The sequence below is a fragment of the Pelmatolapia mariae genome, linkage group LG12 (assembly GCF_036321145.2).
Source record: "Pelmatolapia mariae isolate MD_Pm_ZW linkage group LG12, Pm_UMD_F_2, whole genome shotgun sequence".
NCBI classification, from domain to species: domain Eukaryota; kingdom Metazoa; phylum Chordata; class Actinopteri; order Cichliformes; family Cichlidae; genus Pelmatolapia; species Pelmatolapia mariae.
The window spans coordinates 2,925,608-2,952,154 of NC_086237.1; the positions used below are offsets into that span (position 1 = coordinate 2,925,608).

A 26,547-nucleotide genomic window follows, 5' to 3' on the forward strand; every position below is an offset into this window, starting at 1 on the left:
AAGTCTAAAGTGTCTCAACAGATTAGAGTGCTTTAGGGGAATTTCTGGGGTCTCCTCTCTGTCACACTGCATGAATTAGGTTAATTATTCTGTTATTAACCTTCAGCCTGCCTTGTTGTGACTCTAAAACAGGATTTGTTGTGCTTGCTCACAGATCGTTGGCTTCCTCTCCATATATTTCTTGCTGATTTTCTATCTTATGATATAAAATACATTGACGTTACTGTTGTTGTGAGTGTAGACAACACTAAATAAGATGAATGCATGCTGAGGACAAACAGAGTATGAAATATGGGGCAGATAGAGCAACCATGTAGCACTTTATATTTTGGCTACTGAGCTGTAAAATGCAATTTGCTCACTGGGCTGTGATTGATTTGACGTTTTTGACACGCCACCGCCAACAAACAGCCTGCTTGTCTCCATTATACGTTTCCAAGAGTCAAAATTATGGAGAATGAGTGCCAAACTCATCCTCCTAATTTGGTGGCGTTCCCATCCATCCCTCTGTGCTGCAGGACATCACAACTGCGTCTGACCCCACTGCTCCAGCATCCGACTGTCGGGTCTTATTGAGAATTTATTTACTCATCCACCCCAAAATCTCTGAGCAAATGTATGTGACTGAGGAGGTTGTTGTTTAATAAAGCTTTTAATAAAACATTTCCCAATTTTAACTTAAGTTCTTATATTCTGAGATTTTTTTTGGAGCTCTGGAGCTGTGATTGTCAGCACCCATGTGGAGTACTGTGCAGGTTTATGAACTCACTGGATGTATCGCTTCAGCTCCTGCCCGCTGCACATTGACCAGTGGTATCGATGGAAGGCCGCCTGCACCAGCGGGGCCATCACGCTTCCCATCGCCGTTTCGTCCCCACAGCGGTTGCCTTGGCCATCGTGCTCCATGCCCAACCTGCTCTCACAGGCAGAGACAAACCATAAATTACAAAACAGCAGAACAGCAATACAAGATAAACCTCGACAATTTCATTATTTTTTACAACTTCAAGTCTTAATACAAGTGGAAAGGTCAGAGGTATAAAATAACATTTAACAGCAAACCAAACAATAAAGATTCACGCTGCTTTTGCGAATTGTACTTTAAATCTGCTGAAACTGAGGCATCTTACAGATGCATTTACATTCACAGCAATGCTGCACATGTCAACATCTCACTCATCATCTCCACCGTCTCACATGACTTCACTAAAATATCCTGTTAACAGTGATTCTTTCAAACAGTAGTCATACTTTTAGCAATCTGAAATAGTATTAGTACTCTTATCCAGTCACATTTAATTTGAGAACATTCCTAATCAGACAGACATCTCAACAAATAATATGTACAAAGTACATAATGCTTGGTGCTAATAAACCTGCTGAATCATGTGTCCTTACTGTTTAGATTAGTCTGTTACATTCATCCTGTGACCACAGATCTCTGTTCTGAAGCAGATAACTTTACCGAGTGATGCCGTGGCCTGCTGTTGTAGTTTCTCCCCTTTATCAGAGGAGAAAGGACTTCTACTGGTGATGTTCAGTCTTGTATTTCAGTGCAGTCTTTTTGTGAAAGTACTTTTCTTTGAGCTCTTTTTTGGAGCAGGGGTTTGTTGGATTTGTTTTTTTTGCACATGGATTTTGGCAGCTGTCCTGTATTAGATCCATGAATGGAAATCAGTATGTGTTCCACTTGGAGATCGTGGAAATTCTTTTTATGAAAGAATAGAAATAAACCCAGGTACCGTGTCAGCAACCTAACATACACATGATAGGTTTATTTACTGTCAGGGTTCTGGGTCTGAGCGACCCAGGATCCCTGGGCAGTCGTGGACCTGTTATATTGTATGTATTTTTGGTGTTTTGCTGCCCCCTCTTCTCCGTCCTTGTAGATATGTGTGTGTGTGTGTGGGTGCAGGACTATCTGAACCCTTGTTTACAGGCGCCTTCAGGCCTGGTGGGTGTGGCTCTGCTAGGGGACTGGCCACACCCGAAGCCACGCACCTGCTGCTGATGAGGCCTCGTCGGGGGAGCTACTTAAGAGAGTCTTGGAGCTCCCACCGACGCGAGATCATTTCGTGAGACTTCCTGTCAGTTCTCCAGCTGGTCTGTTTGTGAGTGTGAGCTTACCAGGTGTACTGAGGGTGCTAACTACTGCCTCTATTTTCCCAGGAAGGATTGCTGGACGAGAGGGCAGCAGACACAGAGTGCACTGGCACGAGGGAGCGGACACACGAGCACAAACACTGGGAGAAGACACGGAGTGGAAGTCGGGAGCACAAGGGGATGTATTATTGTTGTGTATCAGTTCCATCACTGTAAATAAACGCACTGTTTGCATCGCAGAGTACCGTGACTGGGTCCTCCTTTCTCCACGTACAGCTGAAGGAAATGTTCATTTTATGACTTCTAGCTAAAGTTAAACATCCATCATCAGACAGCGATGGTCTGCTTTGCCTTCACACACTGAGCTGACTGAAGCCACACTGATAACCACATTTTCTGCTGTTTGGACAGACTCGGAGTGAAAAGCTTTCACACTGGCTCAGACAAATCAAACCAAAGAGGCAAACAGATCAGAGCAAATCAGCAATGATTCAGACAGGTTAGACAGGAAACTCTCAGGAATCAACCCTTCCATCTGTGGGCATCATTTAAATGCAAAATTCCTAAATGAAATCCATAAATGACGTGTTCGCTCGTGAGCATATTTGGAATCTGAGTTTGCTCTCACTTAAGATGAAATGCCTCTGAAATTAATCATTTCTTCCCTTAAAGAGTTTGGATGTAGGATGTGGTAACTGATAAACTCCTAAAGACCTTCAGGTCAGAGGGATTTAAATCCCTGTCTGGGATAAAATACAAGAAGAAATATTTATATGAACAAGAAAACAGAGATTCAGGCACTTATTTATGAGCTTTTTGGGTTTTTCTGAACTTTATTAGAGAAAATGTTTTGAAAGACTTGTATGCTAGTCCACTGTTCCGCTACATGCAGATACTCAGGCAACAGATCAAAACGCACAACGACAGAAAGAAATCTAAGAAATAAGATAAAAAAATCAGGAAAGAAGAAAAACGCATTCTCATTCCTGCTTTGCAACAAATCCAATGATTTTATTTCAGTGCAGCGGGAGAAAGAAAACAGGAGGGAGACAACAACCAACTGGAAATAAAGGTATAGTCCATTTTTTTGTAACTGCAGATGAATCCCAAAGTCCTGTTCGGGGTGTTAGAAAGGTCACCTAACACAAAGCTGTCATTGGAGATGAAAATATATACTTCTTCAGAGCTTACTTCACACAGTCTTCACCAGCAGTTGGAAACTAGGTGTCAAAATAAAAAAATACTAAACTCAAATATAGTGACAACATTTCATCCTCAACTTGGAAGAGACGTCGAGTGTGATGGATGATAGCAGCGCGTAGATCAATCTTCATGACGCCTCTGCAACGTCCATCAGTGGGGGAGGTTTCAAAATAAGGAATAAAATATTCGTACCAAAAAAACAGAGAAAACTTAGTTGAAGCAGGAATTAGGTGAGAGAAGTGCTTCATAAAGACAGATGGTGTTTGCTCTTGTTGTTAAGTAGGTTTAAAGTGGCTCCTGTGGCCTTTAGCAGTCATTATGCATCATTTGCCATCATATCCTGCCCTTACAAATAGCTGCTTCTGCTTACCTGCATGATGCACCTCAAAAGCTGGTATTTAGGAGCTGAAAGGTACATGTTTACTATTTTATTCAACTCACTGAAAGGCTGTAGCTGTCTTTACATCATGAATGCTGTACGTTATGTCTCGCCTGACATCAAATGAAGTTAAATGTTCAGACCTGTGTGATGATCGCAGCCTCCTCTGCATAACACTGCCCCTCTTTTGCACCGAATACATGTGCAGGCAACGACGCAAACTCTGTTACAATCTCTGTCTCTCAAAGCATTCGTGGTTCAGCACTTGTTTGCAGATGCAAAGGTGACAGAAGTTGTTGCACAGTGACCCTGTTCACACGGTCAGCCGCTGAGGGAAGCGGTAATGATTGCAGCATTGTTTAGTGTTGAAAGGATGCAGAAATTGTCATCAGAAATGTGTGGGAAGAGGCAGCGTGAGGGAGGGAGGCACAGCAGTGTGCTCGTCACCTCCAGCTCATACATGTCACACAGGATCTTGCACAGGTTAATGACAGAGTTGCAACAGAAGTATGCGCCCAGTCTCATTCTGGATTTTAACACAATCTGCAGACTGAGTCTGACTGATGTGATCGTCGACGCCAACCCACCCGCCTTTTTTAGAAACCTGATGAAATCTGCTTACTTTCTTATTTTGCAGCAACATCCTCTGAGGATCCTGGCCTAAACTTTACTGGAATAACTCGATGCTGGCAGGATTTACTGGGTATGCATTCTAATAGGCTTCATTTCTAAAAACTTCAAATGGTGCTGGAAACATTGACGTCTCTACTACTGTGCATGACATCTCAACTATGGAAACAGGTTAATTAAAATAAATTGCATTCATGTTCTTGGGTTCCTTCTACTTTAAGGTCATTCAGGGCCATGGAAGCTAAAGTGAGGAGGCAGGATATAATGAAGCCGAGCCTTTACTGACATGATTTGCATGTATGTAATTGAGTACATGTTCAACGAGCCCAGTCTGTTTCCACACCTCTAATTAGATGAAACATGTCCTTCAGAGGTGCTCAGAGTGGACGGCCATAGCTCACTGACCACTTTAAAAATAGAGCAGCATGTTGATGGTAAATGGACTGATTCTTATATAGCGCGTCTCTGCTCTACCTCAGCACTCGAAGCGCTTTATACAACATTATACGAGCACTGTTTCCTGAGCTTTGTCTACCTAAGTGATTTTTTTGTAACATTCACACTGAGGTTAGTATGTTGCCCAAGAATACTCTGGCATGCAGCCTGGATAAGCCAGGGATCAAACCACAAACCTTCCAATTAGTAAATGACCTGCTCCTCCTCCTGAGCTACAGCCAGGCCCCAAATGTGAAGGTGTATTGGAAGGATTGATGCAGAGAGGTGGGGTGCACCCTGGACAGGTTGCTGTTTCTGTCACAGCGCTCACAGAGAGACACAAAACCTAAAACTAATTTAGAATCACCAATTAACCTGAGTCCACTAACTGCATGTTTAGCTGTTAACCAGAGTACAGGACAGAAGCCACGCAGACACTGAAAGAACCTGCAGACGATGCACAAAAAAGATGGACAGATGGTGGATTCAAACCCAGGACCTTGGTGGTCTTGGGGTTCTGCAGTGAGGCACCAACGTGTAAACCTATTCATTCACAAGCTCAAGTACTTTACTTCAATAAATTCACAGCTTGTGAGACTCACACTCAAAGATTGAGGGTTGTCATTCAACAGTCCTCTCCTGCCCACATCAACATTAAACGAGCTCTCGATTGCTGTAACCATTTCTCCGTCTATAATGGCTTTTAAAAATCTTCCCCTAATTGATATGTACATATCTGTGCTATATCTCAGGACTAAACCGATCCCTGCACAGTCTGTAGGGCTTAAAAAGCAGCAATCACCATCATCCTGCCTGTGCCTCGTGCTGCTGTTCCCTTCTCTTCAGCTCCAGATGCTTTCAGCATGTTTAAATTGGTTTTTCCCTCCAATAGGAATTAATCTTTGACGGTGAATTAAATATCTCAGAATTTCCCCTCTAGGCTCTTCTCTCAGAACCAGAAAGATGTCCGGGTGTACTGCACAGCTGCTGGTTTCCACACTGCTTTAATCTGTTTTATCTTCTCAGAACATCTATCGATCCCCGGACATCCCTGCTCACTTGGCCTGCTCCGTCTGCACAGTCGGAGGATTTTATGCTGTGCCCTGGGACATCTCTTTATGATGGATGCTAGCTGTCTCCGCTGGGTTTCTCTTTCAAAAAGCTTCTGTTCCTGCTGAATACCTCTCTTCTCCACGCTATAATCCCGTCTGCCTTTCATTCTTAATATGTTCAAACAAAAACTGCATCATGTACCTTTGTTATTGATCATTTCAAACCCCTGTCTCATGACTGCTTCATCTGTAAAAGCATCTGATGGTTTTCAACAATACTGATATATCGCTCTGAGCATTTCTGATAATCTCTTAAATCTACCGTCTTTACTCTATCCTCTGTCCAACTGGACTCAGTCCACTCCAGAACCAGTTTCTGTACCCAGCTGGCAGACAAATATCCTGCTTGTGGCTCTTAATGGCTCCAAATATTTGCTCTTTGTTGACAGTCTCTCCCGCTGCGTTTATTTCAAATTTCAGAACTCGCGACAAAAGCTCCACAGGAGACGTGGAAACAGCTTGAAAGAGCAGGAAAGTGGAAAATTAGCCTGCTCAGTGTTCTGCTTAACACTGTAGTCCAAGTTCCAAGTTTCACCGCACTGCCACTTCTCATGTGAAGACTTCAACTCTGACTATATCCCATGGATTAAACTACAGCGCATATTAACCCTAAGGTTTAGGCTTCACACATTCATTCCAAGAGGTTGAAACCAACACTGTTTTTCAGATGTCTCTTGTTTAACGGCAGTCTACAAGAAAAAAGTGTGTTTAAGCTGCAGAGGAGTGTTTCCTGTATGTGCAGAGTCGGTGTTGTTGGTGAGCTTCAATGTTCTGAAAAGACTGAATGGCCATCTTTAGTTATCAGTTAGAAAAATACCACAAGTGAGTGTTTCCTCTGCCTGTAGCAGACAGTTATCATTCAGTGGGAGTTGTTCCTCATTGCCGAAGGGTAGTATGGGCTAATGCATTTCTACATTAGCTGGCAGGTGGGTGGGCCATGCAGTTTTCAACAGTAACATATGAGGTTGAGACGCCTGTTTTCTCTCTTTCTCAGACTTTTTACCTTCATATTCACCTTCTGTTTGGTTCAGTTCAGGCATCACAAGTGTCAGAAAAAGAAAAGTGACTTGTTTAGGGTTTCAGAAAAGATTGTGGTTTGTGTACAAATGACAAATTATAAAGACCAATTTGATATTCGCTACAGGACTTTTGTTTCCATACTTTTTTTTTCCTTTTACAGAATATCTTTTCCCACCACTTCTTTTTATCAGTATTTATCATTCACCAGCACAGGCGCCATCAGGGATGGTGCGACCTTGGCTATAGTCTGTAGCTACAATTTACAAATCTCCCATATGCACCTTACATGTAAGACACCAACTGTTCTGGAAGCTAAGAAAGACACAAACACACGCATATGCATGTGCATGCACGCCCTCACACACACACACACACACACACACACACACACACACACACACACACACACACACACACACACACACACAGAAAAGCAGCCAATCTTTCAGAAACAGTGATAAAAAGTAACTACTGGACAAAAGCTGGACTGGATGAAAGACTGTGAAGATGTGAAAAGCACAGACACACAGACTCATACAGACACAAACACACACAGAGGAATTCTTGGATATATTAATGCGATCCCACAAGAAGGTAGAGGTGGGGAGCCTCCTGGAAATATCTGACATCTAATAATATCCATTTAATGGAGTGGTAACATCCACGGTGGCCTGTTTTTGTTTGGATTGAGACGTGTGGGATCATTTTATTAATTGCAAAACTGACCACATTGTGAGTTTCTTTCTCTACTTTTTTATATTTGTTTTTAAACTCCGCACTCAGAGTTTGGACATTTGGAAATGTGCAGACATCGAGAGAGATTTCATTACAGCGCTACAGCTTCATTTGATTGGTCGGTTTGTTTACACAGACAAAAAATCTTTATTGATGCTACGATAAAATTAATGGCACTTTTCAAACCAGCTATTCCAGGTGATTTGGACACACCAACCAAACTGCCCTCACTGTGTCACGTTAATGAGCAAACCACACTCAGCCAGCCAGTTTAAGGAGTCGTGTGCAAGATTTGCTTTTAGAGCGTTGCCCAGCAACATGAAGCTAAACGCAGCTTATCCACTGTGCAGTCTGTTATTGTGCATTTACTCAATATGTGCTTAATTCTGCCTTTCATAGAACGGCAGGTTTTAATAACTTTTTAATGCTTCCAGCTGATGTGAGTTTGTTTATCCTTATTTCATATGTTGCAGGAAATGTGGAGAAAAGGAGAAGATAATAAACAAGGGCTGAGTTCGTGGACACATGCTTAGTAAACAACCTCTGGCATTTTGTCCAAAGATGAATGGGCCTAAATGTCTTTCATCTCATCTCACATGAAGGTCCATTTCATACCACAGCCTATTAAATAAAAGGACAATAATTGTGCTTGCACTAAAACATGGTGTCACAGTGAAAACACGGGGAATATCACGGAAATACGGGGAGGAAGTGAGACGAGGAACTCACACGTGTCCGGTCTCATGAGCCACAACAAAGGCGGAGGAGAAGCCGTCTTCGTGGTTCAGGGTGCAGCTCCGGACTGGGTGGCACATTCCTGTGACCGGAGCGTAGCCTGCCGGGAAAAACGATGAATGTTACCACAACAAATACAAAGATGAGGACGCTGAAAACAAAAAGTCTCCTCGCATCTCAATGAAAGGCGTCAGGGGAAAATGTTTTGTGGAAAAGTATGAAAAAAATTAAACAACAAGTTAAAAATGGAAAAAAGTCAAATTTATTCTATGAAATAAAACTAATTTTGTGTGAGGATGAAATGTTAATCTCATAACCAACAACAAAAAATAATCTTTAAAAAGTTAACTGTGCATTATCTGCCAGAAGAGAACAATGAAAAATATTATCAATGAACATTTCTTTATTATGCTGAAAATCAGTCATCTTCATAGTTCCTACAATAACAATGCATGTTTTCATCTGTAATCTTCTCACTTTATAACTGCGGTTTGGGATTTCATTGGTTTGTTTTAGCTACAACGACATCATCCAAGATCTCGACTGCTGACCAAAAACCAAGGAACTGTGCGGTGATTTAAGCACAGACTGTATACCAAAGATGGACATTATGAGACCACAAGCGACAAAACTGCGCAACAAATGATGCTGTGCTGACCTGAGGGCTCGAGTGAGAAGTAGAGCCATTTACGTACAGCGGAGGGATACTTTATGTAGGAAAGATCTGTATGCATCTCGGCCAATCTCTACGTTTGAATGTGTCACATGTGTCACGTGTGCGCATCAGTGATGCATGTTGGCACTGCTGCAAAAAGACAATACACATTACACACACAGCAGCACAGTGACAGCAGGGGATTTACGGGATAATTAATGGCGATTATCGCTGCTTTGCCATGACTTCCTGCTATTAGCACGATTCACTGACATCACATGGTCATTGGTAATAACTGGAGCCACAGGCAGCAGCAGTGAGAAGGACCAGCAGTGCCAAAAATAGAATAAACATTCTACTTCATACTTCGTTTTATTGTTTTACTGTCAACACATCCGCTTTAGCTGCAACATCATGAAGGACATGAACTTTGTTTGGAGCCAAAGAGCAAGTACTGATTTACAGGAAGTGAACCTCGCATCGCAAAGAAAAAAACTGACATTAGAAAATATAGATTTTGGCCCAAATGTGCATCTGGCACACTGCACTTATGATGGTCTGCGCGAAAGCTAAAACATACCCACTGATCATTACGACACTAGGTTCCAAATCTAAATCAGATTCTTGATTACTGCCTGCGGACTGATGGATTTCCCCATGGTGTTTGTTTAAGCTGTCACATGATCAAAGTAAATAACTCGAAATAGAGTTGACCTTCAGCTGTTTCAGACAATGAACATTTTTTGTAGGGAACACGTGAACTAGTGTAGCTTATTTATGGTTTATGCATCCATCCATTCTCTTCAGCTTATCCTTGTCAGGGTCGCAGGGGGGCTAAAGCCTATCCAGGGTACACCCTGGACAGGTCACCAGTCTGTCACAGGGCTAACACATAGACACAGACAACCATTCACACTCACATTCACACCTATGGGCAATTTAGAGTTACCAATTAACCCATCTCCACCAACTGCATGTCTTTGGACTGTGGGAGGAAGTCGGAGTACCCGGAGAGAACCCACGCAAACATGGGGAGAACATGCTCCACACAGAAAGACCCCGGCCTGATGGTGGAATTGAACTTCTTGCTGTGACCACCACAGGGCCACTGTGCCACCAGCATCACTATAGAGCTGTTATACCTACAAGTAAATAAAAACAATGCTATACTAGTTGGACCTGCCCCCCCAAAAAGATAAAAACATGAACTTAATTAAATACGTCTGAAAAATAAATAAATAATGAAATACCACAAATAACCAAGAGGAAAAACACACACACACACACACACACACACACACACAGACACACACACTCTCTGTGCCACTTCAGATCGGCACAGTTGACTATTCATGTGTTATGCCTTCCCAAGGGTGGGATTACCTTGGGAATTGTAGTGGTGCACTTTAGTCCCCAGAGCATTTATAACCCGAGTGAATGTTCCAACACTTCCTCGTTCGTTCAGCTGTCATAATTTAGACGAGCGAGTTAGAAAGTCGGTGAACACCCAGCAGTCCGGGACCATTTCAAGGCCATTAACCACAGGTAACCTCGACACGCTGGTAACAATAATATTGCGTAGACCTTCATCATCATCATCCACTTACTGCTTTATTACAGCGACAAACTAAAGGACAGCAAACATTCATTAGCAACATGTCCTACAGGATAGCAGCTAGGGTCTGTATCGTGTGCTGTTCATTAGTGTTGGTGCATTAATAATGCAATAACTCATGAAGCATTTTTGTTCCTTGTGAAAGAGCGAGTGAGCAAACATAGTAAACTTAATGAGAGCACGCATGCAAGCAGAGTCACAGAGGCAGGGTGTGCACTAGCGTTAAAACAATAATAATAACAACTGTTGTTGTTTTGTTTTTCCCGTGATGAATACTTAAAGTCAAGGAAAATGGGAAACTGAAGTTCTCGAAGGCCTCACCATAAGTGGACCCTCAAAGTTGTTTTCTAAAAGTGGCCTCTCTTTTTGTGCATATAAATCAAATCTAAAATCAGAACCCAGAGCAGATTTGTCGATTACTCCTCTCACTTTGTTTTTATTTAATCAGACATCACGGGCATTTCCACGGCTGCAGGTCCCCCGAGTGCTCAACTGAAATCTCTCGGATTACAAATACGGTGAGGAGGATAGAGAGGAATCAGCGTTTTATCTGAAATCAGGCTCAGAAATAAACAAACACTTTTCTCCTGAAGTTGTTTATATTCTTACATTTCAGTCTTTTCTCAAACCTCTGACTGCTCATTATTTTTGCTCATGCTGACCATTAAGAAAGAGTCTCCTAGTGTTTGTCAAATACATCGGTCTGTAAGGAAAAAAATGTGCATTCTGGGAGAAACCTCGGGGATGTTTTAGTTCTGTAATGCTGTACATAAGACACGTCTTTGGAACTGCCTTCTTTCATCTGCACAACACTGGCAAAATTAGGAGCGTTCTGTCCCAGAGTGATGCAGGAAAACTAGTTCATGCATTTGATACTTCCTGGGTGAACTTAATGATAATCACAGTAGTGACTCCAAGCTAAGCTCCATGACAAGTACTGACATGGACTAGTAAGAGAGGTCATATATCATGCCAACGCTCACATTTTGGACAGATGGTTTTAAAAAGTAGTGAAAGAAGCCATCTACATCCACTGTGAGCAACCATCTTTGAACAGAGGGCGGGGCTTATGACACCAACTGTCTGCCATCTATAATCCAGTTTTGAGATCCTTCCCTGATGCTTTAACGCCCACTCACATCCTGGGCCATCTGACCTCAGGAAATCACATGATAGTGTGGGGCCAGGTTTCACAGCGGGTTACCTGAAACCTTGGCTGATTGTGACCTACACCCATTGTCACACCTTGGCTCGTGTGATTAGGTAGAGGATGAATAGGGGGACCATGACCCTCTTGGGGACACTCCCATAGGGCTTAAATCTGGGACTCTCCACCATTTGGCCTCAGAACTGAAGAAGCTTCTCAGATGAAACGTCTTCCAGGGAAACATAAAGAAGTCCAGACTCTTTTCTTTCCAAGCTCCTTAGACCAACACAGATCATAGTTCTCCCATATTAGCTTTTCTTTATTATCTCCCTATTACATGCATTAAACCCATTTTTCGCCTCACAAAAAAATCTTGAATGGTCAGGTACTACATATCTTAAAGATCTAATAGTACCACATTATCCCAACTGAGCACTTCACTTTCAGATTGCAGGCCTACCTGTGGTCCCTGGGTTTCTGAGTGTAGTATGGGAGTCACAGCCTTCAGTTGGCATGCTCCCCCTCTGTGCAACCAGCCCTTAGTGTAGACTTGGGAAACTACTTCTCTTATTTATTGGCATTAAAAAAAAAATAAAAATCCCAAATACTGTACTGTACGCAGGCAATAAAAGACTGGTTGGATGCTTTTAACCCTGTAGGCAAAATGTTTTGATGCAGCTTTGAATTCACTTCAATTACAGAGAATTCCTGCAGGGAAAAGAGCGCGGATACACTGTGTCCTGTAAAGAGCAAATGTCACCATCTGATATCAGGCTGTTGCTCATGCTTCAATTCTCCTGTGCTTAGTGGAAAATAGAATCATCACTTGTAGCACATCAACACACAAACAAACACTGACCTTTTTCTATCTGAGCTGAGTCTATGAGGGAGAGAAAAATGAGTCTCGGATGCTTTTGACAATTTATTTGATGCTGTTTTTTACACATTGGGTGAGTAAAATAAGACTAAAGTTGAAGATGAAAGACTTTGGTCTGAGTAATTACTTTACTTCATGAAGAACAAACAACCACACAGATAACTGTGTTATTACCCACATGCCACACCATTCTTAGTGTGGTTGCTGCAGCTCTCCATTAACTTCAGAGTTCACTTTAAAATTCCGGTTCTGACTTTCAGAGCTCTGCATGGACAAACACCAGCGTGCGTCACGCTGTGGAGCTCTCTGCCACTGAACCGGAGAAGCCTCAGCTTTTTAAAATATCTTCAAAAATCCTTTGTCTTTATGGTTTCAGCATTTTGAGGGTGAAGCTTTTTATCTTGAAAGTTACCATACAAATAAAATTTTATTTTACTTGCTTTTTAGAATTACCACAAGCATGAGCGAGTCAGTGATTCGAGTTTACGGAGTCACGTCAAAGAGCTACAGTCCCAATGAAGCAAACTGTACCCGTCAAAAAGATTTAATCAGGTGACATAAAAACACCTTTCACCCACATTTTTGTTATTATGGATATTTCTGGTATCATTGGTAGTAGTTTAAAAGTACTAATAAAAGTCACAGTAATAAAAGTCTTAACACATCAATTGCTGATATCCCAAAATCTTAGAGAAATATAATAAATAGCACCTTAGCTTAGCTTAAGCATGTTTATTGCTGCTGTGAAGTTTTTTGCCACCTTCAGCCAAACTTAAATAATAGACTATGACATTCATTAAATTTCCTCTAATGTGACACAGAATGGTAAGTCCAAAGTGAAATTATTCAAAATAAATCAAAACTTTTTCTGATCTACAAAAAAAGAGTAAAATTCTCCCGATCCATTATTAACAGCAACTGATAATAAAACAGCAGTGATGTCACTATAAACAGACTTACTCCAGCTCAACAGTCATGTATATGAAAAACACTTTCCTTAATTACACTTCCATAAAAGACAGTTACAACTGTAGCTCAGGGAGCACCGCAGCAGTGCAAAGGCTGCTGTTCGAGCCAGACTGGACTCAACACTGAATCACAGATGGTTATTTTACGTCACTGCTTAGACCCAAAATATGTGAATCTAGATGAAAACCACAGTCAGTAGATTTCCTGAGTTGTCTTTCTTTTCCTTTAGAGCAGAGGTCCCCAACTCCAGGCCTCGAGGGCCGGTGTCCTGCAGTTTTTAGATGTGTCCGTGATCCAACACAGCTGATTCAAATGGCTAAATAACCTCCTCAACATGTCTTGCAGTTCTCCAGAGGCCTGGTAATGAACTAATCATTTGATTCAGTTGTGTTGACCCAGGGTGAGATCTAAAACCTGCAGGACACCAGCCCTCGAGGCCTGGAGTTGGGGACCCCTGCTTTAGAGTGTTGGGCCTGCTGAGCCTTGTCCACAAACTTGAAAACTTTTAAAATAGGGGAGGGTAGAAGTGTTCCTGCAGAGTCCTACTAATCTTGTTCCGGAGGGCATCAATAGTGAAATGGACCCATCTTATCCTTTTACTTAGAAGTTGATTTTGTGCTCTCCAAAGAATCAACTTTGCTTTTGGTCCCCTGACGTGGATCCAAGGCGCAAACTCTTGCGAACGAGTCTGCTTTGTCTGCATCTTAGGTTGAAACAGAGACGGTTCCTATAATCCGTTAGCTTCCTCGATTCCTTTTCATACTCCCACACCAATTGAAGGGTGTTCCTTCCAAAGTGCACGGCAATATGTCTGTGATTGTTCTCAGTCATCCAGGTCATCATAGTCTAAGGAAAGAAAAGCGTCTGGACTTTAAGTTTCTTGAAGACGTTTCACCTGAAGTTGAACTTCAGGTGAACTGAAGAAGCTTCTCGGATGAGAGGTGAAACGTCTTCAAGGAGACTTAAAGAAGTCCAGACGCTTTTCTTTCCTTAGACTATGATGACCTGGATGACTGAGAACATTCACAGACACAGTAAGTAGAGCTCACCAGGCTTCAGCCAAGTCCCTGTGCCTTCTCCACATACCAGTTAATGTTCTCCTGTCTTGATAGCAAGTATAGCCACGAGGCTTAGAGTTAATGAATTCTTCTACACAACAACAAATCCAGTATCATCGAAGCTGTGGCATAATCAGCGCACACAATAATCCTGCTGTTTTGGTTCATGCTCAGATGAGTGAGGCTCTTACAGATTGTGTCCATGTAGCATGACTCACATCTCTGATTTTAGGCTGTAATGGACTGAAGGATAATTCAGATCCAATTAAACTGAAATTCCACTTCCAGCTCAGGATGGAGATTGTTTCGCACTCTAAGTGGAGTCCTCACACCTTTAGCTCTACTACATCACACTGACTTTCTGTATTTTGACACTCTCTCTACTTTATGCCGGAGAAAAAACAAGAGGCATGTGTGTGTGTGTGTGTTGTGTCAAAGCAGCAGACGCCTGGCTGCAGCCACTTCTACCTGCAAATTGCCGGAGTCCAAATGCTGGGAGGACTGGTAAATCCTGAAGTGCTGGTTCATCTGTGCAGCATTCAGGCTGCAGGGAGGGAGGTCAGTTTGTTTTATTTTACTTGCAACTATATTCCATAATTAACTTTTCTATACTTTTCTTTCACTTTCTTTTCACCCAAGAATGTTTTAAATGTTACCCTCATTTGGGGAAAACAACATTAACCCACATCTCACCTGAGATTTACTGCAAAAGTGGGGGAGGTCATTTATAACATTTATACAAACTATTTAGCCTTCACTGAGAGTCCAGATTGGCTGTTTCCATCTTTCCAAGTGACTTTATTATAACTGTGTGTTTCTTGTTTTCATAGGAAGCCCAGGGAGAGATAGAGATCAGAGTCGGGGTTAGGGTTTCAGGGCTCTGAATGCTGAAGCTGAGGCTTGTACGATAACGTTCAGGCTCCCAGAGGTGAGCCAGTAAAGCTTAGGTTTAGAAGGATCTTTTAGTTAAAAACCTTTGAGTAATCTGTGCGTCTTGTGAGTAAGACTAATATGTTAATTAAATGAATTTGAAAAGGTTACAGATCCATTCGAAGGGAGCAGTTCATTCAGTCATCAATCTGATTTGTTGTTAAAGAACTGCAGAACTAATGGAGCATGATATACTGAAATAACTCAGAACAGCAAAGAAAGACCAACCAGAGAAAGGCTTAAAGCTGACAGTGTCGAAGTGTCTGTCAGCTTGGAGTCAGAGCAATAACCAAAAACATGAACATCGCAAGTGATCTGTTTTTGGCCGCTGGTCTTTTGTGCTGACTCAATGCAAAGAAAAAGAAAATCGACGGAACATGAGGGAAATTAATTGTTTTCAAAGTATTCACTGAAAAATTGGACAGAAATATTCAAGCTGAATGGCCAAAAGTTTGCACGAGGACTGGATTTTAATACCTCCCAACAGCTTCCAAACAGAAGCCCAGAAAGGATGCACTGCTGCTGAACTCCAGCTCCAAAGACTTTTCTCATCACATCCGTAAGGTGAATCTAAGCTTCATGCTATTTCAGGATGCTGCACACAAAGAAGACTGACAGAGAATATGGCGAACAAAACAAACACATCCTGTGTGAACAGATGAGCTCATGAGACTGGGGCTGTAATTGGACACCATCAGGTCTGGAATGATCCAGCAATAGTCACAGTTATTCACCTACCAATACCAGCGCCCTTAGTACTGGAAAGAAAACATCAGATCTGAGCTTTGATGGATGGAGAAACATGGATTTAAACCCACTGACAGGCTCGTTATCCACAGAGTGGGCTACAGACAGGGAGCAGCAGCACATGAAGCTTTCAGTGAGACCCGACCGTGCAGGAGACCTTAACAGGTTCCACACTATACAAGGCAGATTTGTCCTGTGGTTGTGCCATGTCTATGGATTGCTTTCTTAGAAAATATTCACTCACAATGTGTCTGATATGTTGCACTCCAGTCTTGCACTCATTTGAGGTGTCAAATTCAAAAACGTGCACTGTCATGGCCCAGGGCTAAGCTGAGCAAAGTAAAAACTGTGCACCAAAGGTGAAACTGCCAAACCCCACCAGAGAATATATACACTTATTTTGCTCATAAATTCCTGTTAGATCCCAGATTAATGAATCTCACAGGTTCCTGCTAAGGAGAGTTTTCTGAAGAATTCAAATAAACAGCAACAATCAAACTAAAATAAGTAGAGTCGGGGAGGCCTGATCGGACAGCCTGCACCAACAGAGACCGCCTGCTGTTGACAGCACGAGCTCTCATCCATGTGAGGGAGACAGTCTCCTGTGTCACACAATGTGGGCATATCCCACACACTGCAAGACCAACAAAAAGAGCAATAACAAAAATACTATACAGGGACAAAGTTGTTTAAGAGCGAGTACAAGTTTTTTATTTAGTCTAATGCTTGTTCCAATAAAATGGATAAATCTTTGCCCTGAACATAAAATAGAGGTTATTAATAACTGTTTCCCAGTGAACAACAGCACGGTTTGGTTGAATCATCTCCTCTGTCTTCACTCTTTGCTTCCTTTGGACGACCTGTGCAGCCTCTGGGTGCAGGTATCACCTCATGCATCAGTACTGACACAGACTCTAGTCAAATGCAAAGCTAGTGAAAAAATAGTCAGAAAAAATGAAAAATAATAATTTCATGTGTGATATGTAGCCTAGTTTAGCAAGTGTATATTTAATTCATTTCTATTCTGCTTAGATATGTGGAATTTTAACCTGCAAAGCTTCCCTACCATCGGCTCCACAGAAGAGCGGATCGATGTAACGCACGGACTTCCCGTGACACGCCTCCTGCAGCTCATCCTCAAAGACTTACTCCAAGACCTGGGGAATCTCTTCTGTGTATGTGAGAGGTGATAACAGCACTAAGATCGCCCTCACTCGCCTAGCAACGCCGTCTCTCCATACAACTGGATAGCTGGATTGGCACCAGCCTTTCTTCCAGCACCATAAAAGGTGCAAATAGATTTAACTTTGTTTGACCAGGAAAGTGTTGAGATTTAAAATGTCTTTTGTGAGCATGCTCTGGCCAAGAAACAGCTGCTAAATCAGCAGGCTGACATAATAGCATACAAACGAATACAAAAAGCAAAATACACGGACAGTAAGAAAGATGGGAGCACACCAGGATGCAGAAGGACAAAACAGAGCATCTAACCTGAGCATACAGTGTGCTGTGATCAGTACCTGACTGACAGAATCAGTGAAACCATTAAAGAGAGCCGTCCTTACATATAAATCTATAACACATTTCCATAACCAAGCGCAGACCAAATGTCACTGCCGTTGCATTCACTTCCAAATAAAACGTCTGCTGCAGCTGCTGTAGCAAATAAACGAAGAATAAAGCAAGTGGAATAGGCTTTTAATAGTGCTGACTTTGGGCATTTGGCTGCTTTCACTGCTGAAGTTTGGCTGCTATAGAGAAAATATAAAGAGGAAGGAGAAGTCGATATCTGGCACACACTGGAAATTGCTTTCCCCCACCAGTCTTTCAAATCAGCCTCAGCAACAAGAGTAAAAGTGCCAAAAAAGTAGCACAAAGGGAGAGTCCACGGAGGCCTGGTCACCCTTTTTGTGCGTCATAGCAGTAATAAGGAGGCTTTTCATTGTTTTCTCTTCTTGGTGCCTCTTTGTGAATCATTTCAGCCAATTTAACTCAAGAAACTGGGGCACACAGAATTTTTATAGTTGCATTTAAAATGTAACCAGAGAGAATCTGGAGTGAATTCACACGTAAGACGTGTTTCCTAAATGTTGAATTTGCAGAAGGAATGCTTCAAAACTTCACTTTTTTTTCCTCTAAACATCAACCCATCACCTGTAATGACTTTATTTAAAATCAAAGAATCTGCTCTCACTGACAAGTCGCACATTTTGCAACACAGAAAGCTGACTGGTGTGTATCGTGACGGGTAATCTCCTGTAACGACAGCCACAGAGGGAAGGCCAAAATGGCACGCACAGTCTCACAATCTCAATTGAAACACTGGACGCACGTCCTCCGGGGCCTTACCCTGCATCCCTGTGGGGCCGAAGCCTTGGCGAGTGAGGAAAATTGCGTGGTCGTGGTGTTCGGCGTGATCGGGATCGCCTTTCTGCTGCACAAAGGCCCAGCGGCACACGTTCTCCAGGCTCCGTGATGGGTTGCCTCTCTCAATGAGGCTGATGGACTGACAGGAAAGAGAAGGAGAGAAATGCAGATGCAAATGAACATGTTAGTACTCTGGCAGCAGCCTGTAATTACTAAGACTGTAAAGCAGGAATAGTATGTGGAAGCCCTGGGCTGAAAACGAGAGGATGGCGAGCTGAAGGAGCTGTGGCGAACATAAATCACCTAAGTGCCACTGCTGATTACAGCGAGCAAATGGAAATGTGCGTTTTGACACTGTGTGTAAAAGTGAGTTAGACTAGGTGACCTCTGCAGTCTGCACACATTTTCATCTCTATTTCACTTCTCTATTATAAAAGGGAATGTCACCTGCAAATATAAGTTTAAGAATTAAAAAAAGCAATGGAAAAGGACTCGGGGACTCACCTTGGCATACCCCAGCATAATCATCCTGACCAGGACCACATTGATGTGGACTCCCAGAGACTCGTCATGGTAAATCTCATTCACCTGAGGTGCAGGGGGACAAATAACACTTTTAAGGAATCTTAAATCCAAAATTTAAAGTAAATCTGAGTTCTAAATTCCACTCATTAGAGTGAAACAGGTTATTCCTCCATGAACATCTGTAATCAAAGAGCTCTGCAAGCACTGTGCCGGTGCATTGCAAGACCAGGTAAATATAATAGGAGGGGAGCAGCTTGTTATCTTAGTTTTGATCTTTGCAAGAAACAAAAAACACCAAGTTTTCGGTATGATGGTGCCTTCAGTTTGCACAGCCGCTACTAGTCATTAAAAGAGAGATTATGACTTGATATGGAAATGTGCTTATGCATGTTGTGTCTGTATTTAGATAGATAAAGACTCAACTCTTCACGGGAAGGATTTCCTGTAAAGATCTGCAGAGCTACGGAGAAACCAAGCACTGAGCATGTGACAAAGTCGTTTAGTATTCAACCCGTCTTGGTATCCTGCAGCCTCGGAAGTGATGTAAAGAGAAGCGAATGAGTCAGTGAACCAGGCTGGTGAAGGACTCTCCACAGGCAGCCTGACTAATGTTTTCTATCGATTTGAATCTGAATGAAACAGCGAAGTGAGACTTGTGCACACAATCGGTGGCTTTCTAATTTAGCAGTCAACACCATTATCATCTGCAGACATGCCGTGCATGTTTATTCAGACAAAGGCATCGCATTTCCTCCATATCTGCAGGTGTCTGAGATATCAAAAATGCACAAATACATTTCCTGTTAAAATTATATCCATGCTCACTTATCCTCATGAAGCGTAAATAGCAAAAACAGTTACATTTTATAATATTAATGCATGAAGATGTTGCTGGACTGCTTGATAGCTGCAGAGCTACAGTTATCAGAGGACACTGTGACAGTCCACCATCCATTTTCCTTTAATTTAAAGTCATTGTAGTCCTGTCACACTTATGCATACATATTATGCAATTAACCTAATGCTGAATATATGACATGATGCTACGCGTGACACAAATTGCCAGTTTCGACTGACTTTGGGGACCGTATAAACGTATTGGTGCTTTGAAGGAGGATTTTGATGTTCTGACGTCAATTCCATGATTTTATGTGACAAATGGCCCATGCACTTTGATTGGGTCATAATAGTGAGAAGTGTGAGATTGTCAAGCCCGCAGTGTTCACATGCAAAACATTTAATTGGACGTTATTATTTGGCTGGAAAATAAGCAGCAGATGAATGAGCCAGTGATGGTCACCTATGAATGGAAACAGCTGAAGCAAGCACATTTCCTCTGCTAAACAAAGCCGACGTTCCACTCGGTGCACTTAATTATTGTGATCATTCTTTTGATATTAATGAGAATCATTTTGTATTTTCAAACTTGTATACTAGATACTATAAACATATTTGTAGACAGCAAATTTTTTACTATGTTTACATAATTGTGATGGTGACCAGAATGAATGTCTGAAAATGAAGAAGATTGGATCATGGGGGTAGATTTAAGGGACATTTACCACCAATTTTTAAAATACATCCATTTGTCTAAAATGTGAACGAATCAGAAGCCTTATTCAAGAAATCTACTTTAAATATTGCTCAGCAGGGCAACAATGGCAGTGACAGAGGTGCCCATTTCTCCTCCTACAGTGGGTCTTTTTTTACTCCTAAAACATACACTCACTGTCCACTTCATTACACATGTCCTCAACTGCTTATTTACCCAAATATCTAATTAGCCAATCACACGGCAACAACTCAGCGTCTTTGGCCATGTAGACATGATCGAAACAACCTGCTGAAGGTCAAACTGAGCATCAGAATGAGGAAGATTTAAGTGACTTTGAACATGGCATGATTGGTGCTGCCAGATGGTCTGAGTATCTGAGAAACTGTTGATCTGCTGATCCAACAAAACCATCTCTGGGTTTATAGGGAGCAGTTCAAAACAGGGAAGATATCCAGCGAGCAGCAGTTCTCTGGGTGAAAATGCCTGATTGATGCCAGACGTCAAGGCCGAATGGGCCGGATGCTTTGGCTTAATAGGAAGGAAACAGCAACTCAAAAACTACTTATTAACAGTAATGAGTGGTTTGATGTGTTGTGCATTCATCTCTGAGTGCACAACACATCAAGAGGCTACAACAGCACAGTACTGTACGAGGGGCCACTCCTGTCAGCAAAGACCAGGAAACTGCTGGCTCACCAAAACTGGGCAGCAGAAGTTTGGAAAATTGTGCCCGATTTCATGAGTCTTGATTTCTACTGTGACATGTAGGCTCACAGTTTTGGCATAAACAACAAGAAAGCATTCAGCCGCTCTGCCTCGTATCAATGGTTCAGGCCTTTAGATATAATGTCAGGGATGTTAGGGTCTTGGCATATTTTGGACCCCTTAGCACCAACTGAGAATTGTTAAAGGACGCAGCCTGTATGGAGTATTGACTGTTGCCATCCCTTTATGATGTTGTTAAAAAAGCATCTACCATCTAAGATGGTTGTAACGCACCACGTCACAAAGTTATCAAAATTATCTCAAGCTGGTATCTTGAACATGATGACGTTCGATCTCAGTTGAGTAGGGCACCTTTGGGATGGGATAGAGGGATCTGCAGATCTGCAGCAGCATCTGGCTGATGCTAGCACGTCAATATCGTCCAAATTCTCTGAGGAATGTTTTGAGCACCTTGTTCAATCTGTGCCATGAAGAATTAAGGACGTACTGAAGGTAAAATGTGGTCCAGCTCGGTACTAGCAAGGTGTAACTAATGAAGTGGCCGGTGAGTGTAAATATGAATGGTGATTTTCCACAACCACTGAATGTTTTGTGGTAAATATAATTAGCCCCACCTCACCACCAACACAAACGTGCCGTGTTATGATCCCCACATAGTAAGCTGGTCTGGCCCGGATCTGGTATCAAGCCGGCACTGCTGGCTGACTTCTGGCATGATAAGACGTATGTCATCCAGATATGGGCCAGGCCTGGCATAGATGGCACTGTCTATGTGATGGCATGCCACATCTGGCTCGATTGTGGTTTGGTTTATGTGGCCCAGTCTAATAGAAAACAGGCCTGGCCCGGATCTGGCATCAAGCTGGCACTTCTGACTGACTGGTGTCATGGCAGGGTGTATGTCAACCAGATGTGGGCCAGGTCTGGTAATGACGCCACTGTTTATGCGATGGCATGCCATATCTGGCCCGATTATGGTTTGGTTTATGTGGCCCAGGCCCATAGAAAACAGGTCTGGCCGGGATCCGGCATCAAGCTGGCTCTTCTGACTGACCGGTGTTATGGCAGGGCGTATGTCAACCAGATGTGGGCCAGGTCTGGCAATGATGCACTATTTATGTTCCTATTTTCCTATTTTAGTTAGAGGACCCAAATGCCATGTTGCAATACTATACTGCTATGGTAGCCAACGTTTCAAATGCAGGTTTGACAGGTTTGTGAGTTTACACTTTATCCAAAACCTAGTGAGGGTTTACTCATCTTTGCCAGTAGCCCACACATGGGCCAGCACAGGACCACCAGTGTGTCTGCAACTGGCCTTGTGCTGGCCCATGTGTGGGCCACCTCTGGCAAACCTGATCTGGGCCCCCAAAGGGCCGTCATTCTTTGCGGTATGTGGGCCATGTGTAAGCACATTGTGTGGGCCAGATCCGGGCCATACCAATTTTGCTATGTGGGTCTTAGTACTGACTACACAGCATCTCCTCCTCTCCTGTGGCATCAAGGCAGGGAGGAGAAAAAGAAGGAGAAGGTGCAATATTTGGAGAGTAATTAACACGTTTCTTTTAAATTAAGCAGGTTTTGCACAGTTTTCCTAAATATATATATAAATGATCGCTGTGTGCTGAAACACACTGAGCAATGGAAGCCAATGGGTCAGTTACTTAAAATAAATCCATCTGAACAGGTGCCACATGCATATTTAAGCAGTTTACTTCAAACAACAAAAATATTCTGACACAGACAAAACTGTCAAATTGTTCCGCTCTGACTCTCACGTCTGGATCCAGGGGAAAACAAAAGCGGACAGGAGAGTAAATCATGTCTGCAGGAGTTCACAGCAGGAGTGAAATCAACATGGTAAAAATTTGTTGCGATTAAGCTCATGTTTCCATAGTGTCGTGGATATTCGATTCTGCTGGTACAAGAAAGGTCCCCAATTCACAATTAGGAGAAAGGATTTGTCACTGCTTGGCTGCACTGCACAAAAGAGGGACAAAACCCAAATGAGAAGTGAAGGAGACTCACAAGCAGGACAAATTCATCACAAGCCAGCGAACTCTAGTGCTAATCCCAGCGCCAGGGCACCTGACAAACAGTTTTTGCCAGTCTGGTGTGATGACCCCCCTGAGGAAAAAGGTACCACTTAAAAGTTTCTATCTACAGTGTCAATACACTAAGCGTGTTCTCTAAAATGCTAAATACTGCTTTCATTGCAGTGGAGTCTAACAAACTTGATAGCAGGGAAACTGTCAGCATTTTGAGTTTATTGTGTTCTTGAGATCTTAATGAGTTTACTTATATTTCCAGTTCATGGTTTCCTGTATGTGAAATTCCTCTCGTGTCCTTGTCTCATCCCTGTGTCGCTTGTGTGAGTCTGTAGTCTTATCTGTGTCTCCGTCTCCTTGCCCTTTGTGTGTGTCTCCCTTCCTCAGTTTCTTCCCCCCCAGTCCCTGGGTCAAGCCCGCGTGTCTTAGCCTGCATCTTAGTGTGTTTCCTGTTTTATTTTGACAGTCGCTCGTCCCAGGTTCAGGGTGTTTAGTTTTGCTTCCCCTGTGTCATTATGTCTGATTCGTCCCAGCTGTGTTCCCGTGTGTTTCCGCTTCTTCTAATGACCCTCGTGTGTAGTGTAGTGTACGGTAGTGTAGTATAAGGTGTTAGTATTCCCACATGTGGGAAATTTTTTGGGTCACAAAAATAATTACAAGCAGCAAAAATTAAGAAAAACAATAGAATAGAATGAGATAAAATAGAATAACATACTATGTTGCATCGGACAGTATTGCACAATATTGCACATTACACTTAGTAGTATTGCACATAAGAGAGACATTTCTAAGACTTAATTTAAAAGTTACGAGAAAATAAAGGGGAAATAAGTAAGAAGCTCAGAAATGAGCAGAGCTGCTGTAACATGCTGCCACACACAGGGGGCGCCAGAAGGAGGTCGTCTGTTCATTTTGGGTCATGTTCAGGTTTTTCGATGCTCAAGGTTCTATGTCCGTAGTGTTTAGTATTTCAGTTCTCACAGTTTGGTTCTAGTCCTAGTTCTTCTGCCTTTTGTTTGTATTTTTCGTGCAGCCTAAATAAACGGCTGTTCCTGCCTCGAGTGTCTGCTTTTGGGTACAAACACAAGGTGCAGACAAATAATTTCACTCACTACTTTATCCAAATACAAACTGACCAAAGAGTTTTACCTCCTGGAATTGCCATTCATTTTCACCACCTCCTGTGATCCTTATGTGCATCACGGGGGGGGGGGGGACAGACAACCATTCACGGTCACATTCACACCTATGTGCAATTTAGAGTTACCAATTAACCTATCCCCACCAACTGCATGTGTTTGGATTATGCCAGAGAAACGCAATTAAAATAAATTTTTCTAAAATATTGATGGTAATCTTAATTTCGCAGAGCACTTCTTGTGTAACATGACAACTGGAAAAAAGAACATACATGTTACTGAACAAAATCTGCACGTGCCCATTATGCAGCTTTCACCGCTGTTGTTTTGTCACCAACTGATTGACTGCACAGTGAGTACCAATCGAATCAGTGAACAGGTCAACATCTTGCCATCTTTCTCTCTGACATGTTACATGAGAAGTGCCAATTAGCGGAGCATGAGGACTAAAGTCACAGGCAGTGGGCCTCATTTTCTTTGGGCCAGTGATTTCTCACTGAGCTCATCTGCCTCATTACACAATAAGTCAGTGCTCTCCACTCAGGACAGAAGAGGTGGAGAAAAACATTTCCCGGCAGCGTATCATCACATGTTAAACTGTCCCCAGAGCACTGTTTTTGCTTTGTCGACTTTTTGAGGCGATGCAGCGCTGGACGAGCAGGACCACTCTGTGCTGCTCCTTTGCATTTTTCACTCCTTGGGACTTTATGAAGTAACAGTCTAGGTGAATGTGAGCCGCATCACAGATGGGAGCTTCGAAATGAAGACAGATAAATGCTGCTGATCCTGAATGTGTATCTACTAGCAAAGCAGCTTTGCTTTGCTTGCAGTAGCTGCACTGTGAGCCTCTCCTTCAGGGAGAGTTGAAATTACACCATATGTGATCCAACACACTGAGCTGCTCGCTCTCAAAGACTCATCCCAGCGCTATGACTTCCAAACAGCTTCCTCCACATAGAGGCAACAGGACTCACTTAGTGACTCATCATATGCTGTCACTGGGGCTGCACAATTAGTCAAATTTTAATCTCGTTCATAATTTTTGGCTTCTTGCAATTAAATGAACATTGAGTGATATTGAAAAAGCCTGCTTCACCAAGAGTGAATCAAGCCCTAAATCACCACCTGATGGTGTTTCTGTATGTGTATGTGGCTGTCGCCTGCACCACATGGATGCACAACACTACATTAAAAACAAAAATCAAAAGTCTAGCACTGCAAAAGCTGAAGAGAGTCCTGTAGGGTTGTGTCACCACAAAGCAACATGACAAACACGTTTGTATGCCTGAAAACACAACAAACTGCAGCACAACTAATGCATGCAGGCCAAGAAAAACAGTGCAATGTGAATCATCCAGCATATCACTGCATCCATCCAGATCACAAAGATGGGCTGAACTCACCAACACAATCACACTTAAAGATAGATATCCAATAAACACAGAAGGCTTCAGAAAAAATGTTCGACTCATTAGACAAAAGATATGTTATAAGTGGAAAAAACAGTGGTGGGGAAACAGAGAGGGCTCTCACAGCTGTAGAGCTTTAGTCACGCTCATCACGCTGGTACAATGAAGGGAGCGAAAGAGTTTTTTGCTTCTGGGAGATGAACTTGGATGAAGTGAATAAACACCTGATTTGTCTGCAAAGAAGGGTTAATTAACAGGAATGTAGCTCAATGCAAAGGTGGGAAAATGTGAAAGCAGCGCTTGGTTTACATGACACTGCTATAACAACACCTTGTGAATAATCATTCCCTCAACACTGATCAAAACAACAGCGATAAAATTTTGGCCATAATCACACAGTCCTGCTTATTGCTCTCAAATTTCATTTG

General features: G+C 42.5%; 1 protein-coding gene across 1 annotated transcript in view; it reads right to left on the reverse strand.

Moving 5' to 3' along the window:
- Nucleotides 1-26,547, reverse strand: part of adamts3 (ADAM metallopeptidase with thrombospondin type 1 motif, 3) — a 149,347-nt gene that overhangs the window by 52,736 nt on the left and 70,064 nt on the right. Inside the window, exons 6-9 of the mRNA XM_063490591.1 lie at nt 19,222-19,305; nt 18,700-18,856; nt 8,347-8,452; nt 770-913 (exon numbers count right to left, since the gene is read on the reverse strand). Of these exons, the coding sequence (XP_063346661.1) occupies nt 770-913; nt 8,347-8,452; nt 18,700-18,856; nt 19,222-19,305 (491 nt within the window). The remainder of the gene's footprint in view (nt 1-769; nt 914-8,346; nt 8,453-18,699; nt 18,857-19,221; nt 19,306-26,547) is intronic.